This window comes from Rhagoletis pomonella, unplaced genomic scaffold (genome assembly GCF_013731165.1).
Source record: "Rhagoletis pomonella isolate Grant_MI unplaced genomic scaffold, Rhpom_1.0 Rhpom_scaffold_00011, whole genome shotgun sequence".
NCBI lineage: Eukaryota > Metazoa > Arthropoda > Insecta > Diptera > Tephritidae > Rhagoletis > Rhagoletis pomonella.
In genome coordinates, this window is record NW_023458565.1 from 14,278,576 (window position 1) to 14,298,596 (window position 20,021).

The window sequence follows — 20,021 nt, forward strand, 5'->3', positions numbered from 1 at the left end:
ATGGGATGAGAGTGTACGGCCTCATGCACAGGAGCTGGTGGTGCTGGTGGAGCGGGTGGGATGTAGGTGTTTTTAGGTGCCGCTGGTGGCGGTGGTGGTGGTGGAGGAGGTGCAATTGGTTCTGAATGTATGGCGTGGTGCACAGGAGCTGGTGGCGCAGGTGGTGCTGGTGGTATGTAAGTATTTATAGGTGCCGCTGGTGGTGGTGGAGCACTTGGTTCCGAACGTATGTCGAGCACTGGAGCTGGTGGCGCTGGCGGCGCTGGAGGAATGTAAGTATTTTGTGGTGCTATCGGTTCAGATTTTACTTCCTCATATGCCGGTGCGGGAACGGGATAATCATAACCACTGTGTGCTAGATGAGAGACATCAGCCACGACGCAGGCCAGTAAGGCAAAGGAAACAGCAACGAAGAGTTTCTATAAAAAAATTTAATATATTTTTTTTAATTTATTTTTTTTAATATATGTAATTCACACTAAAAATTTACGCACCATTTTCGTGCTCTTAACACGTCAACGATTAAAATTTGATAATGCTCTAACGGCTGGTTGGCGATCTATTTATATGATCAAATCTAGTTTAAAATGGATCAGCTGAAAAGCGTAGTGATTTGCTAAGCTAACTATGGACGGAAGCTGTGTTAAGCAATAAAAATAGTTGAGTTTTAGTTTAATTAAGCATGAATATTTTAAGCATTTAAAAGCTTCCTAAATGCTCATAACTGAAAACAAAAAACAAAAACAACAACATAGACAGCAGATGACTCGCAGTTAAGTGAACTTCTACGCAATCTGTTAGGTATTTTAGAGGTGATTCAAGCGCAATGAACTTTGCTAAAACTTCATAATAAATCAGCAGATTTGCTTTTCAAACTTAATGAGCTTTAACTATTTCTAGGAACAAATATATATTAAAAAAAAATTTAATTAGTTATTGATTCAAAGGAGTATGGCAAAATTAATTTATTAAACATCAATCTACGTGTGTTAATATGTATGTATTATGTATGTATGTATGTGTATGGATTTACATTTATATACAAATATAAATCCACATATAAACAAGATAACACCAACCGTCAAATTTCGGATTGTAAACGTCAAATGGATTGACATGACACAGCTGTTGGCAGAGCAGCATACGCTAGTATACATAAATTTCAAACACACTCAGAATTATGATTAGAATAATACCGTTTTTTCATAAATATACATGTAAATATACACTCGCACATATGTACATATATGAATGCAAGCAAGTGTGTAAAAAGCGGAAGCTTTGGAGTGAAAAGTTTCTAAGTCCATTTTTAAAAATATTATAGGAGAGGAAAGAAACCTCTTATAGCCACTTTCTTCAAGTATTTCGCAAAAAAAAAAGCAAAACTCCATACGAATCAGCGGAATGCAATCTTCATTAAAAGATTTTGTATCATTTTGGCCTTATCGGATTTTCGGTGCCTCTTTCGGGCTTAGAAAATTTGCCTTTAATTGAATAAAACAAATATCTTAACCCTTTCGCGAAATGGTGCATTTTTTTTCTTGCCTCATACAACAAAATATGTGTTTTCATAAGAATTGGTCTTAGCAACTTTTTACTCTAAGCATACATATGTATGTACGTATTAATTTATTTATAGCACGTTTTTGTAGTCAGTCATAAAATAAAAATCTCTTTCAAACTCAACTACGTCAGAATACATAAAATATGTAATACTCAGCTTCCAATGGCAGCAGCTATTGAATTTTTTTGCTCAGTCAATAATATCTATAAAAATACTTTTACATCATGATACAATAAAAAAGGTATTGTACATTCGCGTTCCTCTTGCTCTCATCTTGAACTCTCTTAAAAAATTCAATTTGACACTTTCACAAGCTACTTTTTATATTACAGCAATTTTCATGAAAAATTACTAAAAATTTTACTCACACAAGCAAAAACAAGGATCGCCAATACCCTATGAGAGGCATTCCACACTATTTCAATTGGCGAAAAACTACTTTTGCTCGATTTTCGGATAGGTTGCAGAGGAGGTCCTAAAGTGTTTGTAAACGCAAAAAACAACACTTTTTTTTCCAAAAGTTATACAACAACCAAAATGTTAGGTGTCTCGACGTAAGCCATTGTTTATCACAAATAACACACATAACTCGAAAAGAGAAAGGGGCAATCAAACAAATTTTTTTTTGTAGAAACGAAAACACCATAACTCAAAGAGTTACTCACGCTATATGTTTGTTTAATTACTTTACCAAACAGTACTATTTACTTATGCGTATTGACATCACATGAGAGAAAAAAAGGGCAGACCACTCTGCTGGTAGTATTTACTCGCCGAAAGCTGTCACTTCTCTACATCGGCAGGAAAGTACGCAGAGACAAGTGGCGCCTATTGTGCTCGTCTCGGGGTGGGAAGTTTTACCCAAACTCTCAGGGAGATAATATTCCGCTTTCTTCGTGGATGAGAATGTGCATTTTTCTAAGGCGGTAAAACTGGAAGTTGCCCACTTCTGTTGCATTCAGGGCAACTAAGTTCTAAGCTAAATATTAAAAGCAGACGACAAACTACATATATCTGCAATAAACAAATCCAGTGGAGCTGATACAATAAGGAATATCAAAGTAGGACAAATTCAAAGCAGAAAAAATATATATATTGTAATTTGAAGAATGTTTCAATTATTTTTTGAACATTTTCGTTCAATTCGGTTGGCTCCAAACGCAATACGCATATTATTCAAATGAATGAATACAGAAGGACGCCTGTGTACACATTAGCTGAAAATGATTTGAAGCAGAGGAGATTTTCATTTTCTTAAGGACTGTGGCTGGTTACATAGACGACAAAATTGTTGTAAATTCTGAAATTGTATATAATAAATAAATCAGAATAAAACTAAAAACAGGAAAAATAAACCAACTTAACTATTAGCATTGAAGGCAAAATGGCGCCGCTTAAAGCTCTGCCGTTTTCATAAAAAACAAAACAACACCATACAACAAACTTTTGGATGTGCAACAAATTTTTAAGTTTTCAACTTTTTTGTTAACTCTTGACCAATCATCAATATTTATTTTTATTTTTGGGAGTAGTATCTAAAGAAAGTATCGATAGGCGAAAAATGTCGATGCTAAAGTATCGGTACCTACCTGTGTGGACCCTTTTGGCTCCATTGGGAGGTTTAGTTTTTTAAACTATATTAAGTAATAAGTTAATCACACACAACACCTCTGAGAAACCTAAACTCCAAATAATAATGTAGGAACTGAAAATATAAAAAACCCCATTACATAGCAAAACTGTATGTTTATCGAAGAATGCTTTCTTACACATACATATAATGCATTGGAAAGATAAAAAAAAAATTATCTCTTTTAAGAAAAAATGTATTCGTAAAATATTGCACCAAAAAACGTCTTCTTTTGTTCTACTTCCAAATAATAAAAAACAAAAATCGTTGGCAAGGAACAGATGTCTTATATGTTTGTAAATAAGTTCGTGCTTGTTTACTCGACAAAATCCATTTCTATATGTATTCAAAATGGCTTTGGTTGAAATTCACTCGGAAGTGAATTGCAGAGCCTGAATTCTTCATTTTATGTACAGTCTCTTGCTTTACGGGCATTGGACGTTGCTATTGATAAAAATGTCACAAAAATTTTGGTAAATACTTATATCTACATTTAAAAATTTATCGATAAATATAACAACGATTGATATCGATACATATATGAAAATATCTTTAGAGGTATCAATATGTTATTAGCCTATATGCGTTCTTGACAAAAAGCGTGTTAATAATAGTTTCGAAAAACATATCGATAAAACGATCATGGATTTATCGATAAATTAATCGATAGATTTATCGATAAATCGATCAATAGATTTATCGGTAAATCTTTCGATATATACATGGATAAAAACTGTGATAAATAAAACTTGAAAGTTATCGATAAACATGCAGATAAATAAGGTTCAATGACTGCCGTATTCGCATAGCATTGTTGCGTGGTGTACTTGAAGAAAAGTAGCAATTTTACTACATAGTGGTTCATATTATATACGTACATACATGTGTAGGTACATACATATGTATATGTATTTCTTATAAAAATGTATTTACTTACAAACTATGTAAGAAAGTATGTATGTATGTACATATAAAAATGCCTATGTGTGCATCTACTTAGTTTTATATAAACACTTTAACTTAAGCTGTCGGCAAAATGGATTAGCTAAAGAGTTCTTTGCGTAAATTGCAAAACTTAAGTGGAGATTTTTTTTCATATGAATGTATGTATATTAGGGTGGTCCAAAGTGCGAGTGAAAAAGTAAAGTCGTAATTTTTACACTCTCACCCCCTAGGATTATTCTTTACCGAAAGGAATATACCCTAATTTTTTATTTTGAAATCAAAAAATATTTAGAGGTCGCTCAAAGCGCTCAAAGTTTTCCATGTATTTTATATGTGAAAAAAACACTTTTAGTAGAACTGTATAGAATTCTTAAAAATCAATATTTCTCGAACGAAAAACTCTGTTTCTCTGCAGAAGATTCCCAATAATAACGCCCAATCGTTTATTTAACCATTTTTTACAGTAACTATGATTTAAAAGTCCGCCAAAAATCCCCCAAAACCCCGAAAAATACAATAAAAATTCGTTAGTATTATGTTAAATAAACAATTGGGTATTACTATTGAAAGTCTTCTGAAGATAACCTGAGTTTTCCGATCGAAAAATAATGACTTTCCAGAATTCTATTACATTTCTACGAAAAGTTGTTTTTCCCCATATAAACTACATGGAAAACTTTGAGCGACCTCTCAATATTTTTTGATATAAAAAAATAGGGGTATATTTTTTCGAATAGAACAATCCTAGGGGGTGAGAATTAAAATTCTGACTTTACTCTTTTTAGACCACCCTAATGTGCATACGTACATAAATATATATAGTTACATAAAAGCACAAATGAAATATCATACATGCACACATATATTTATCAGCATGTATAAGAGTATATATATGTGCATATGTGCATATGTATCTAGATATATTAGCGAGCTTCACTCGCCTTACTACACAAGAAAGGACTGTTTTTCCATCGGAATTATAAATTTTATTATGCTTTGAAACTGCCGCCAAAATATTTCTAAAAAATATTAAATTTATGTGGGTTAGACCAAATTGAAAATAACTCCAAAAATCGAGTTTAAAAAAAATAGTTTTAAAAAATATTTTTCCACAAAAATCACTTTAGCTAATAGAAGCACTTAAATTAGCATAAAAGCATTTAAATGTTTTGTCAACGGCATCAAAATATGTATTGAGATTTTTCGGGATATTTTGAAATCGGTTCAATTCACGTAAATCATAATATTCTTTCGAAATATTTTGGCGGAAGTCTTAAAATATAATCCAATTTTTTATTCCGGTTTGAAAAACCCGCAGCATTTTTTTTTTGCGAGGCACCCTAATGTACATACATAAATGCGCACTACTACAGCAAATATTTGACTGTCAGTAAAAAGGAAATGGCGACAGCTAAGGACGTTCGCTTAAGTAGAGAATACATTTGATGAAGATTAATTTTGGCAAATTTGTGTTAAACACAACCACACTTTAATAACTGAGGAGTGCCTCTATTATTCTTTAATTTTCTTTTTTCCTACTCTTCTTTTACTCTTTAATTTTCAAGCAAACCAATTAGTCGAATATACATAGTAAATGTATTCCCTAAAAAATATTCAATTTAAAATGCATTGTTTGTAAAATACCAACAACTTGCCGCCATTAAAAGCAGAATACGAAAACAACAAAAAAATAAAAACATCATCGCAAAGTTTAATATTATGTATATACAATATAATATTATATGTACGTACATATGTAAAGGGAACATTTTAAACTAAAAATTTACCTTCTAAACGAGCACAAGCTGCTTTTTGTAGCAAATTTCAAGTAAAGTGAAATTTAAGTAAAAATTGTTGCTGACGGCGCGCCGCGGCGTATATCTAGTACGAGTATTTGCAACTTACCGAAAGCGAATCTAAAAACTTGCGGGCGTTCACTTTTTTTTTGTGTTACTTTCGCAAACTTTTAGGTTCCGTTTTGTTGGTGCTGCGTGCGCGCACCTCTGGGATCACTAGTATTGTATCTAACACTGTGGAACACAAAAAAAAATTTAGAGTGCACATATAACAGATTTGATAGCTGTTGGCCTTACGAACAATGCCTCATACTCAGATTTAAAAGATCAATTCGAGTTCTCGAGAAAAAAATTTCATGAGCCAAATTTTTTCTCCAAATTTTGTAAATTTAGCGTTTATTGGTCTATATTTATTGAAAATGGCATACCAGCAAATATAGGCCAAAAAACGATGTTTTATCAAAATTTGGAGAAAAAAAAAATTTGGCCGCTAGTCTCAGATTTTTGGATCATGAAAATCTTTTTTCTCGAGAACACGAATTGATTTAGTAAATCTGAGTATGGGTCATTGTTCGTATGGCCAACAGCTGGCTGTCAAACCTAATATATGCGAACTCTATGTTCTTTTTTGTGTTCCACAGTGTAATCAATTCGAGCAGAAGCAAGCCAGCGCGGTCGTATCGCCCTGTACCCTTATACTAATGGCTTATGGAAAAGCAAACAGTGTGTAGCTGTCTTAAAAATGTAGGAATGCATGCAGATAATGGCACACACACGTAACGGCTTTATGGGGGCAGTTTTATACCCAATGTTTGAGCGTGAATTCGGTTGTTTGGTCGACATATATATCGAAAGAATAAGAAGTCGGGTTAGCGAAAGGATTTGGTGGCCCATATTAGAAGTTTGCTCATGAGGTTTGGTTAGTTGGTTGGTTGAAGTGTTGAGCTTACACGCAATTTAATCTGAAAAGAAAGCACGAAAAGAAAGCAGCAGAAGTCGGTAATCTATCTCAAATCCAGAAAGTGAAGTTTAAGAACTGAAGAAGTTGCACCTAGTGCTGGGAAATCGCACCGTTTCTTCTACATCTGATGAATTGCGGCTACGACAAGAAGTGTTCTGTTCCAGTCCTACTCGTGCAGCATGGATACCAAAGGCCCAGTGCCCTCTGTAAACGGCAGTTAGTCGAGGTAGATACGTGTTTCGCAATAGGTGGGCCACAGGCTCCAGCAGAGATTAAAGAATTGTAGGTCTTTCCATCAAATATTACTATTGCCTTTTTCCAGTGCTGAGAGACGTGGACCTTGATATAGCTCAGAGCCGCAAGAACCTCCTATGCCTCCGAGATATCCAGAGCAGACCCATTCCCGACTACCTCGTCAGCCATCTCGCTTCCAAGAATTCTGCTGTGCCTCGGCACCCAGATCAGTGCAATGACATGCCTGTCAGCTAAAGCCATAACGTTCTCTCTGTGCTGTTTTATTATGCTGGAAGTGATGCTTACAGAGTCAAGTGCTTTGCAATGCTGGTTATCGCTAGCTTCAAGGCTAAAATTATTTTGCACGCCCCTTTGATGGCAAATATCTCTGGCTGAGGAACATGGGCCAAATTTGGTAATCGAGTAGACTTTTCGATTTGGATGTCGGTTGAAAATATTCCCGCCCCTACCCCACAATCCTTTTTTGAACCATCCGTTAAAATGGATACTTCGAAGCGTTCAGTTAAAATAGGCTAGTTCCACTTCTTTCTTCGTGCCGAAGTTTTTCTTGAAGAGAAACGAAGGACAGATGTTTTCAGATTTTTCGCGAATGCTTGGGTCGTTGAAAGAGTACCGGTTACGTCCATGCCTTTACGTTCCTTCCACAGTCAAAGCTACATTAAACTCAGGACACTGTGTAAAGCACTTTCCTTAATAAATAGATCAATTGGTGGCAGATGACAAATGACATTCAAGGCTTCCATTGGACATAATCTGATCATCACCCCAGTAATCGCAATGCAGGCTGACCTTTGTACCTTGCCTAATATTGTGCGTATATAGTTCATCATATCAGAGGTTGTCCTTTGGGATGCTCTGCGACTTTTAGTAGAAGCCACTACTGAAACAATTGAATGCCGCGAGGCAACCGCGAGTTAATACATATCCATCAGGATAAGTTATAGGGCTACATAGCTTCAGCGATTCCATCTCCGAGGCCTGTCAGAACCACCAATGATAATGATAGCTGTGGTTTGGAAATCATACGAAGCTTTTTTGGTATTATCCTCTTCTTTTTGTGGCAGAATAACAACCTTGCTGTGGCATATGTCGCAATTTTCACCGAAAGTTCGCTGAGCTGAACTAAAGCCCATTTGCCCAAAAGTGAACTTCAGGAGGCCAATGGGTCTCTCAACCGCTCCCTGCGTTTCCGAAAACATTTTAGGGGCACCCTTACACGTCAAACCATCAGCCATGCTTTCCACTCTTTCCTCAGCTTCAGGTCGAAGTAGAAGTTTTGCATTGGGGATATCCTACTTCATAGTGAGTACGGCTAGTTCTCTGGATGATTTTCAAAACACACAATATAAATAGCTCTAAGAAACTGTGGCGAAACTGGCAAAATATGCATTCCTTTTTGTGCATAAACATGCGAATATCAAGGAGAATCACTCGCCATACAAAAAAAAAATCTTTACTATTTTTACATAGGACTCTAAAAATTCCGCCAAAATATTTCGCAAAAATATTAATATTTACTATACGTGAAATTGATCCATTTGAAAATACCTCCAAAAATGGAACTTTTATCTATAAAATTAGTTTTTAAGATTATTAAAAAAAAATAAAAATGTTTCAAATTTGTATCAACAAAATCAAAGTAGTGAGATTTTTGAAGGTTCAAATCGGATGAGCTCACGTAAATCTAAATATTTTTCCAAAATATTTTGGCGGAAGCCTTAAAATATATTCACTTTTATAATTCCGGTGGAAAACCGCATTTTTTCTTGGCGAGGCACCTTAATGTACATTAGATTGTGTCAAATAAAATTATTATTTTTTGCTTTCGTTCCAATATGAAAATTTCGTAGTCGGTCACGTTCCTCTATCTTAATTTTTCAGATAGCACTCGCAGAAATAAGAATTTTTAACAAACAAAAATTTTTTCGCTCTTTTTTTATTAGAAAAAATTAAATATAACAATTAAAAAAAAACTTGCAGCTTATTCAATTCTAGCATAAGAAGTGAGCTGGGACTCACAGTTGATTTGTGGCAATTTTTTTTTGTTGAAGGTTGCTTTCGTTTTTTCCATATAAACAAGTCGTCGTACATACTTTTAATGGAAGTAAATGACTGACACCGTTGACAAAAATAAATTGCTAAAAATCAAAGTATAATTGAATAAGCTACATGGCGGTTGTTTTATTCTTTAAGAAAAAGTTGTTTTTTTAGAAGGATGAAATTTTGCCAAACATTTTTTTTTGGTGACCGACAACGAAATCTTCATATGGAACCGAACGAAAAAAAACATTCGTTTTCTTTGGCATAGTCTAATGTGCATAACCGAACTTTTCGATTCCAAAAGAAACTTTTCATTGAAATAACTTTGCTGCTCCAACCTTTTAATGTTTTATGTGGTTCCATTACAACCTTATGCCTTATTTATAAAAAGTAAAAAATAAAATTGAATTAAAGATATTTATAATGTGGCATAAAAATTTTCAATTTAGAAATCATGTAAAGTCTTCTTTATTTTTATGAATAAGGCCATTATGCTTTAACGAACTCATAAATCAGCATATTGTATTATTATTCTTCATACGCTTAGCAATCCAATCACAATTTGATGCACATATGCATTGGGTATAAATGTATCAATGTTACCCCGACTTTAAAGTTCTGCACTCATTTATTTTCCTTTGTTATTTTTATGGCAAAGAACGTTTTCCTTTTCGGTCTACACAATTTGCATTTTAAATTAATTCTTTGCTCAATTTTATTATGTGGGCTTAAAAATAATTTAATTGACTGCCGTTTTGTTGGTATCGCACTTACAAGTGCGCAAGCATTTCACAGTCACGATTATAGAGGCACGCATGTGCATACATATGCACATACATATGTGTGTGTGTATGCCCGTATATTTACGCGTAAATGTTGTTACCATTGGGCATAAAAAGGCAACACAAGGTAATCAATTACGGGTTATATTTAGTGCATTTTCCCACAACAGCCAGCACTTTAAGAGTTACTGCTAACAAAAGGCTATCAAATTTAGTACTAGCTACTGGGGTACTAAAGGTAATGCAGCATCACATTTGAATAAAAACAAGAATTGCTTGCATTGTATTCATTTTCTTTTGCAATTTTTGCTTTACTTTGTTTTTGGTTAATTTTATTTTATTTATTTTCATTGCTATATTTTCCTTTTTTATCCACATTAAAAATCCATTACAAATTTTTTACCAATTTCCTTTTACCTTAACATGGCGGAGTGTCTATAAATATTTCTTGTGGCTTGTCCTTTCACTCATGTTTCGCTAAAAATAATTTGGCTTATTTCTATGCACCACCAGCAAGGTTATTGTGCTCGCAAAATCATGCACGACTTTAACTAACTAAAAGCAATTTTAGCCTTAATTGCATTGTAGGGAGCTTTAGTGCATTTACATACATTTATAGGAAAAAAGTCGAATTTCATTAAAATGGTTTAGCAAAATTTTGAACACCCTCTCGTAGCTAAATTAATTCTTTATTTAAATTTGACTGTGGGTGCTAGCATAAATGCAGACGAAACAAGCGGCCTCCACACATACATATGTATGTATTTTCCGCACTTAAGTAATTGCTTGGCTTGGCTTGCATGCATCCCCACATATGGCACCACTTTTGTTGTACTTTTTGCTTTTAAAATGCCAAGTGTGCTTCAAATATTTATTGTTAAATTTTGCTGTCAAAAAATTTCAACCAATACGATGCGAGTATGTGTTAAAAACGCATTCACATTCAAAATTTTTAAGCTTCATCTGCTAAATCAAATGATGCGACTTTTGCTTTTAAGTGATAAAATAAATTGTTTTTTTATGAACATTTGGCAGCAGCGCAGAAATTAAATCGTATTAAAATCAAATAAATATTTTATGAGCAATTCTCATTAATTATACAAATGCACATACATACATACATATGTATGTATATACAGCAGTGGTGCTGGTTTGATATCATACATTTGGCTATTATTTCTTCATAATTAAATTAAATTTATAACTGTTGATATGTTCTAGCCGAATTCGGATAAAATGCGAACAAATATTTTCAAATTCTCGTACTAGGCAATACTATTTAAATGTAATCTAACCCAGAGAGTTAAATTTGGAGCGCTCGGCAAATGGAATAACCGCACAAAAAAGTTTGCCGATAGGTGGCGCACGAGTCTGCTAAACCAGCATTTATGATCCGATTTCGTTCATATTTAGAAAGCTTGCTTCAAAAATTATTGATTTTACAATTAACATATTTCTTCCAAATATGGATTATTTACAAACAAAGGTAAATACATATATTTCTGGTAAATGAAGATTTTTTTTAAAAGGCTCATCCTCTACCCTTTGATGCTTTGTCAGGAGAGATGGTTGCCCTGTAAAGCAGAAGGTTGCTTAAAATGAAAATATTATGAACGGCTTGAGCCCGATAAGGATAAGTAGGCAAATAGGCAAAACAAGCACTTTTACAGGGTTGAGTGTAACGTCAAACACATTTTGCACCATGGAAGAACAACATTTTTGGGACAAACGAAACCGGCATTAGTTTTTATAGAGAAATAGTATTTTATCCAATAACGTATGTATGTAGAGTTGTTTTCTTAATAACAAGAATACAAGAAATGAGTTAAAGGCATCAAAATGGTTTTTTAATTCATAAACGTGTTTTTTTTTTTTAATATATCTTTTGGCTTAACCGCCCCAGTTGCTTGCTGCAGCCGATTTTTTGTGACGGCAAAAAGGGCGGAGCGACAAAATCACCTCTTTAATTAAAGATGGACAAATAAAACCACCAGTATTATATAGGTAACAACAAACGTAACTTCTTCGTTTACCTTCACGTTAGTATCTACAGTAATTGCCGCGTTAATAAAAAAAAAACGCCTACTGAAAAATTTACTTTTTGTCGCTTACGCCCTTTTGGCGGTTAGGGCTCGATATGCGCATACATACATATCTATAGCTTTTTGAAAAAATGTGCTTTGTCCGAGTATCTGTAAAATCACATACTAAGCCCTTTAAAAAAGGTACAGATTCGATTTCCTCAATTTTATAATAGCATACAATTTTATATACCGTAGAATATTTTATTTAAATGGAATAAATATTACATAAGCAGAGGTTCACTACCTTAACTGGCTGAAAAAATTATAAATTTAAATACCAAGGTCATTAAAAATAAAAACGAATCAACATAATCAAGCATTTAAAAGCAATAAATTTTTATCGAACCAATCAATAAAATGGAATAAAACGTAATAAAAATGAAATAACTTATACATATACATATGGTAATGACAGTAGGTGTAGTGCGTAGCATAAATTAATATTAATATACTAGTTAGTGTAAGTATGTACATATATATGTATATACATATATGTATGCCACTTTTTACTATTTATCAGTTCATTAGCGTAGAGAAGCCTACTTTTTAGAACAGGTTTTCTTGAGATACAAACTCCATTTAAATGTCACATTTTAATTAGAAGTGCGTGATTATAAAAATATCAGTAAAAACAACATTCACTTAATATTTGCAATTCAAATCTTAGTTTGCGTTAATTATTTTCTAAACATAGACCAATTTTGTTTATTTAACTTATAACGATTTTGTTTCTACAAAAAATGTTGCCTTCTCATCGCCCTCTTCTTAGTGTTTCTGCGTAGAGGGCAATGAGAAGGTTGCATTTTTTGGTAGAAACGAAATCGGCATTAAAAAAATATATATTTTTTATTGGTTGCTTTTTAAATCGTCGTTTTCGTTTCTTTTTGATTTCTGTGTTTTTTTTTCATTTGCTTAATTTTTTTCACTTTTTTTTTGTGTGTGGGTGGAAAAGCACGAAATACTCAACGAGTTTGAAGCAGGCTTTAGAAAGCAATATTCTACAGTGGATAATATTTACAGTCTAGCCGCTACAATTAATTTGATCTTCCACAAAAATAAAACAAGAAATAAAGGAATTTTTTGTTTAATTTTAAGGCTGCATTCGACAATAGACAATAAGTATTGATTTTTGAATAATCCTATACTTTCGTAATTTGTATAGAAAGTAACTATAAATTGACGAATTCCGCGGCATGGACAGGTAACGAATTCTCAATAAGCTTCGAAACACTCTCCGGCGTTAAGTAAGTAAATATGGTTGGAGGAAGAGCTAACTGGAGGTATATGCATCTCAGAGCAAACTATGTGCTTCAGACCGAACCACCTTAGAGGCAAACAAAAAAGTCGCCATACAATCTAAAGTATTTTTCAAGGCAATTTCGAAGAAAAAAAAAATAGCATTTCTTTTAAATAGTTGTACTGCAATAATGAAAAAATATAGCAAAAGTTTAATGAATTGAATGGTGAGCTAAAATTTACAGGCATTAGGGTGGTACATTAGAGTGGTAGGATTTTCCCAATACTCCCACAAAATTTATTGTAACAATAAGAAAACTAACTGGTTATAGTTTAAATACTCTGTGAATCATGTGCTTGCTGACATGATTAGTTCTAAGCAATTTTATTTTTGATTCTAAACTTCTTTTTAATTATTCAGGTTATTTTTTTTTTAATTTTTTTTTTTTTTTACAAAAAACGCTTCACCTTAATGCTACTGATATTTTTTCTAAGCTGGCTGCCCAGATCGGTCGATCTTCCACTCAGCAGTCGATATAAAACCATTTTCATCTGTTAAGTGACGATATATGTATATATGTCCAGTTTTTTAATGGCCAAAAATTATGCCGTTTTTTAATTGACTAAAAATTTTGCTGCAATTTTCGGTTTTTAAATTGCCAAAAATGTAGCTCTAGGTTTTAAATCAAGAAAAAATTTTAGCTAGTTTTTAGGCGACCAAAAATCTATGTATGTATACTAAATTTTTTAATGAACGTAAATTTACGCGAAGGTTTTTTAAAAACAAAAAAGTAAATCTCTTTTTTAAATTGCCAAAAATTATGTCAAGTTTTTCATTGACCGCAAGTTTCTGTCTCCTTTTTAAATGACCAAACTTTTATTGACAATTTTAAAGTTACGAAAAGTCTATGACGAGTTGTAAATTATTATAAATTAAGGCAAATGTTTAATTTTTGAAAAATTATGTATGCAAGTATTTACCGAAAAATTACGTCCGGTGTTTAAATGACAAAAATTCATGGAGTTATTTCTGAGTATTTGGAGGTTGAAAAATCTTAAAAACCAAAATCACAGCTGAGACTTTTTTTGAGCTACTAGTTAAATTCTAAATGGCGGTTCCAAAATGTTGGATCAATAATTGGAAACATTAGCAAATTCTTATCATCACTCTTGTGATGAACTGACCAAATTTTCTAATATTCAGTTTTGTAATTTTTTGTATCTTTATGACCTAATTCACAAAAAAAAATAAAATAAAATGGATTTAAAGAGCTTTGTAAAGTTTCATGCAAATTTCCAATTTACAAAGCAGTTAAAGTCGACTTTATTTTTTATGAATTTTGATGTTATTCTTTTGCATTAGACAATTTAAACACAACAACACTAATAACTCTTAAAAGTGCTTGGAAAAGAATTCAACCACTCTTTGTTTAATCGCACCAAGTAAGTCAGGATCTTCAAAAATATTAATCTTATGAGTCACAAAATTTGAGAAATTTTCTGTAAATTTATTCACCAGATTAATCCGACCATATACCTTAAACCTGATTTTCTTATAAGTTCAAACAATTCACATTATGGGCTACTTTAAGGCGAATCTTTAAAGTTTCGGAAACTTCCGTTCTCTTAATGATAATTTTTAATTCCTTTATACATTTCCGTACATCAGAACCAATGCTGTTTGAAAAAAAGCAACTACTTGTCAATTTGGCTATGGCCCTAAAAGCAAATACGAAAGGTATTAGACTCAGTCGTCCCATTTCTTTCAAAAATCTGTAAGCTCTCGACAAGCCCTAAGCATTGTAATATATGTATTTAATTCAGGAATAATACATTTCTGAATTACGAATGTATCATAATCACAACGAGGGAAAGTGCCTGCCTGAAAGAAAAGTTCTCGCTATGCAGCTGCATTTCGTTCCTTCGCGTGAGTGAGAAGGTAGTTCTGCAAATGCTTGCTGTCTTATACGGGTGACAAACGGGCTCGCTTATTTGCATAAACAGCCTTTATTTGCATTAACTCAGGCATTTTCCTCTTTCAAATGCGTAATAAGCAGCCGAACAGATGCGCGAAAATTTTGGGAATTAACTCGGATAAGGAGAATTTTCGATGAAACCGCTGGTAAAAAGCGGCGAGCTGTTTTCCTTTGTACAAGTAAGCAAACAAAGCAAGCGACTTTGGCTTCCACGGCAGCCGAGTGGTGAGTGTTGCGTGCTACAAATATGTAGGTGCCAAGTTCGATTCTCGGTTGGAGGGATTGCCTAACTTTTTTTTTTGTTTTTATTATTTATTTTATTTTTTACTTTTTTTATTTTATTTGGTTTATATATTTAATTTAATTTTATTTTATTTAAATTTATTAGTTATTATAAATTTTTATTAAAAAAGTCAACTACTAACTGAAAGCAACTTAAAAAAAATATATATATAGAACTTATAAAAAAATTTATAAAAAACGAAATAAAGGAAAATTCTGCTGGGACCCAAACCCACAACCTTGCGGCTAGTTAATGCACGTTACTGCCGTATGTCAAGGCACAATTTTAATTTGTCTATGTTTTTAGTAAAGTATTTAACTAAATATTGACATTCAATTTTTTTCTTTTAATTTGACTATTTTTCATTTTATTATTATCTAAACTGTTAAATTGAAGCTGCGGGAAATAAGCTGTACGCCAATGCACTCAGAGAAATCTTTATATGGCAATATCTCATCAATTGGGTTTAATCTTCGAGAAATAAATACAATTATTGACGGTATTGAATTTACTTACCCAATATTTATAAATATTTATGTGTGCATCTAAACACACAAAACAGAAATTAGCACTAAGGAATTATTTTTTTTTATATCTTTTACTAAAACTCACTAAAATTAATTGAGATGATTTTCTTACACCATAGCTTTTCTTGAAATTGCGGCAGTTCAATTTAATTTATTTATACGCGTTAAACTCTGAAGTTTAAAAGTTCAAATTCATACTTTCAAAAACTCATTCGGTGATTTTTTTAAGGCTGTTTTAGTTTTAATTTTTAAGAATAAAAAATATTTTGCTAAAGCAAGCTTTAAAAAACTTTTGATTCTGTTTCCACTATTTACATACATTCAGTTTAATTAGTGCAATATTTTACTTAAAATCGACCGCACAATTTATTTTTTCTTCGTTTCCCTGGCGATCTACTTGCCACAAAAAGTATTAATATTTTCATTAGTTTCTTTGCATATTAATACTCAGTAGTTTTTTTTTTTATTGAATTACCTAATTTCATTTCTAACAAAACACAATTCGCTCTACACTTTTCACATGAATCCTTCGCTAACACCGCAATCCGACACCACTGTCATTTTCCGCACACTTTCACTTTCGCGAATCACCATCAGACTTTCACACCCTTTGTCTTTTTGCGCTACATTAAATTTTCAATTCATTTCGCTGGCGTTGCATTAAAATCAAGCGACTTTCACATTGTTTTTTTTTTTGCATGGGTCCTACTGCCTAAGCGTATTCACATGTCGCGCCGTATCACATATGTAAATATGTACAAACATACTCGTCTCGCGCACTCGTCTTAAACGCGTCCAACCCGTCGTCGTGTTATCAACAGCCGTTGCGCCGCAATGTGAAAATTTGTTTTCCCGACTTTTCCGCATTAGACGTTCGCTCGGCATCGAGTCACAAATTAAACTGAAACACTTTCTTTGCGCCACTTTCAAATGTCGATGATACGGACTCCACCAGCTGTCCTGCGATAGAGGCCCAAAAGCATAAAGAAAAACATATGCACGAGCCACGAAGGCGCATTTTATGTGTGGATGTATGTTTGTAATGATTCCGAATGCGAATGCCATTGTCGAGAAAGGCTCGTAATATCGGCACTTGCATTTTGATTTTGCTTTTACTTTTACTTATGGTTTGGCTTTTGCCTTTGCACTTGCGAAGTGTTTTTTTTTTTGTTTTTGTTGTTTAAGTACAAAAATACAATTTGCATTTGCTCTTGACATTTGCTTTTCTTCGCATGACGCCCACATCACCCACTTTTATGTTCCACAAAAACAAATGCCCACACCACACAAAGCGCACACAATTGATAAGATTCGTGAAAAGCGAAGAATAAGGTAAGCGGAGTCTCCTGCACGCATACGCGAATTCAAAGGAAAACAAAAGTCAAAATAAAAATGACAAAGCGAAATATGAATTAATGTGACGGTATTTATCACACTTTCCAGCATTGCTTGTGAAAAAAAATTTCTGAAAGAGAACGTAAATATAATTGGAACTGTTGCGAACAATTGAAAGTGTGGCATAATGGCGAATGTCTGCGACTGAAGTTAATACCATTGTTTTGTTTGGTAATGGTTCGCACGCTTCAGCCTTAGTGAAATCATCGGGGTTAATGTAACCTATAATTTAATTTCAAATTCACACAATCGACTCCAGCAATCGTTGCAGTTTTCTGGCGCACATCTTTGTAGTATACGCATGCTATGGAGATCTGTCTTAATTTCGACAATATCAAAGCTCCCTCAACCACCAGCGGGAATGTCGATTGTCTCTTATGCTGACGAGTGCTCATTCATGGTGTCCGGGAATGGAATTGATGGCTTGTGACCGAAAGTAAACGGTCACCTCTTCGAACTTTCACGCTTCTTCACTGCAAGAAGATTAACCCCCCTACAAAATTTTCGGTAACCCTTTTTACCAGCTGGACGAAGGAGGTCAGCCTACAGCTGGGAGTTCACGTCAAGGGCGTACAAATTCCGATGGTTAATAAGCCGAAAATTCTCGGAGTAACTTTCGATACTCTGCTGTACTTCACGGCGCATACAACCGCAATTATCAATAAAGTGCAGAGCCGCAACAAGGTCCTCGCGTCGCGTGCCGGGCCTGAGACCTGGGGCAATGAGAAAGAAACGTTGCTAGCAACATACAAGGCAATTGGCCGGCCGGTTCTAAACTACGCAGCGCCTGTGTGATCGCCGGAGCTAAGAAGGACGCAATGGACGAAACCAAAACACGGCACTCCGGACAGCGACCGGCTGCCGTCTGATGTCGCCACAACATCATCTACATGACGAACATGGCGAACACAACCACCAGGCGTGGACGAGACAGAGCTTCTTCGCTTTGGCTACTGCTGCAGGTTAAATAAACTAATGCCTGAGCAGATTAGATGTAGATGTGCCAAACGAGAGTCCGGCATGCGGGAATACACGCCACGTCTTGAAACATTTGTTCGCATGCCTACTGAACCCCACTCAACTAACAGATATATGCCTAAATGCTCTAGAAATATTTCTGCATCAAAATAAGAAGAAATGTCGGTTATGTCTTTTTGGCAGTTAATACTCGATATAAACAATGCTAATATGAAAGAAAACAGGGTTGAGAAATCCTTAACGTAGAATTATTCGTTAAATAGGTTGCCACCTATCTAAAAAAAAAGGACTTTAATTAAGGAAGTCAGTTATTGTCTAGATACGCGAAACTTTATAAAAGCTCACCCGAATAATTAAATTGCCTCATTAAAATTAGCAACGTTGGAAGAGATTAAAAAAAATGTAGAATGGGGTTTCAAATATCGTTATTAAAATGTTTAAGCTTACTGCAGTACTAACATCTTTTCTTGTAAGGCGTTGCCACTTATCAAAAAAAAAAAACTAATAAAAATTAATCCGATAGGTGGCGTAGGAGTCGAGATATTTGAAAAATACGTATTCATAATCCGATTTGGTTCACATTGAAAGGAAAAACTCCATAAACAATTTTACCGAGAGGTGGTGCAGGAGATATTTAATAAAGCAGTATTTATGGTCCAATTTCGTTCATATTTAAAAAGTTGGTTTTAAAAATATTTTTTTGCCACTAGATTATTATTTTTTCGCTCAGAGATATATTTATTATTGAAAAATAAAGATTATTTATAAAATTGAAAAGGCTATACAGACGCAACCTACCGAAATTTTGGATCTGAAAATTTTGGGACTTATTCATTTTATTAGGGTGTCGCTATCTCTGCAGAGGATACGTCGGAAATCACGCTGGTATAGCTTTTGAGTTTTTTGAATGATCGGTATTCCACTAGACATAGAAATTACAAAAAATTGGAGGCATTTAAAAAATGCCATGTGGAAATGAATGAAATGACAATTTTTTTAACATAATGACACGAATATTTTCTAATGCCCAACTTTTTCACTCGATTTTTCGACATTCAGCTGTAAGTGAAAAAACAAAATTATTATCTTTGATCGAAAAAATAAAAATCTAGTAATAATAATTTCCTTTAAACTTTATTGGTTAAACTCGAAAAATAAAAATCATTATAAATTACGGTAGTACATACGAACACAAATACATAAATATAGTTAAGATTATTTTACGGCGATTACAACTTGTTGATATTTTTGGTTGAAATTTTAAAAATAATGATTATTTTTCGTCCCTGTTTTGTTATAGATATGTAGATAAAGTTTTTCCAGATCAGGTCATTTTCCCAAGTTATTTTAATTTGTATGAAAAAAATTTAAACTTTATGTATAAATTAAGCTGCTAAGGATAAAAATTGATGGATAAATATACAATTTGAGAATGATAAAACGAAAATATGCAACAATTTTTTATATGAAATAGAGGCAGGATATATGTTACTCATACGCCATGTCGTACATGGTTGTGCACATATCGAACCCTAACCGCCAAAATAACGTAAGCGACATTTTTTTCAA

At 33.6% G+C, this 20,021-nt stretch overlaps 1 protein-coding gene across 1 annotated transcript in view; it reads right to left on the bottom strand.

Moving 5' to 3' along the window:
• Positions 1-20,021, bottom strand: part of LOC118747174 (formin-like protein 1) — a 43,911-nt gene that overhangs the window by 211 nt on the left and 23,679 nt on the right. The window contains exon 4 of the mRNA XM_036481164.1: positions 117-419. Within this exon, the coding sequence (XP_036337057.1) occupies positions 117-419 (303 nt within the window). The remainder of the gene's footprint in view (positions 1-116; positions 420-20,021) is intronic.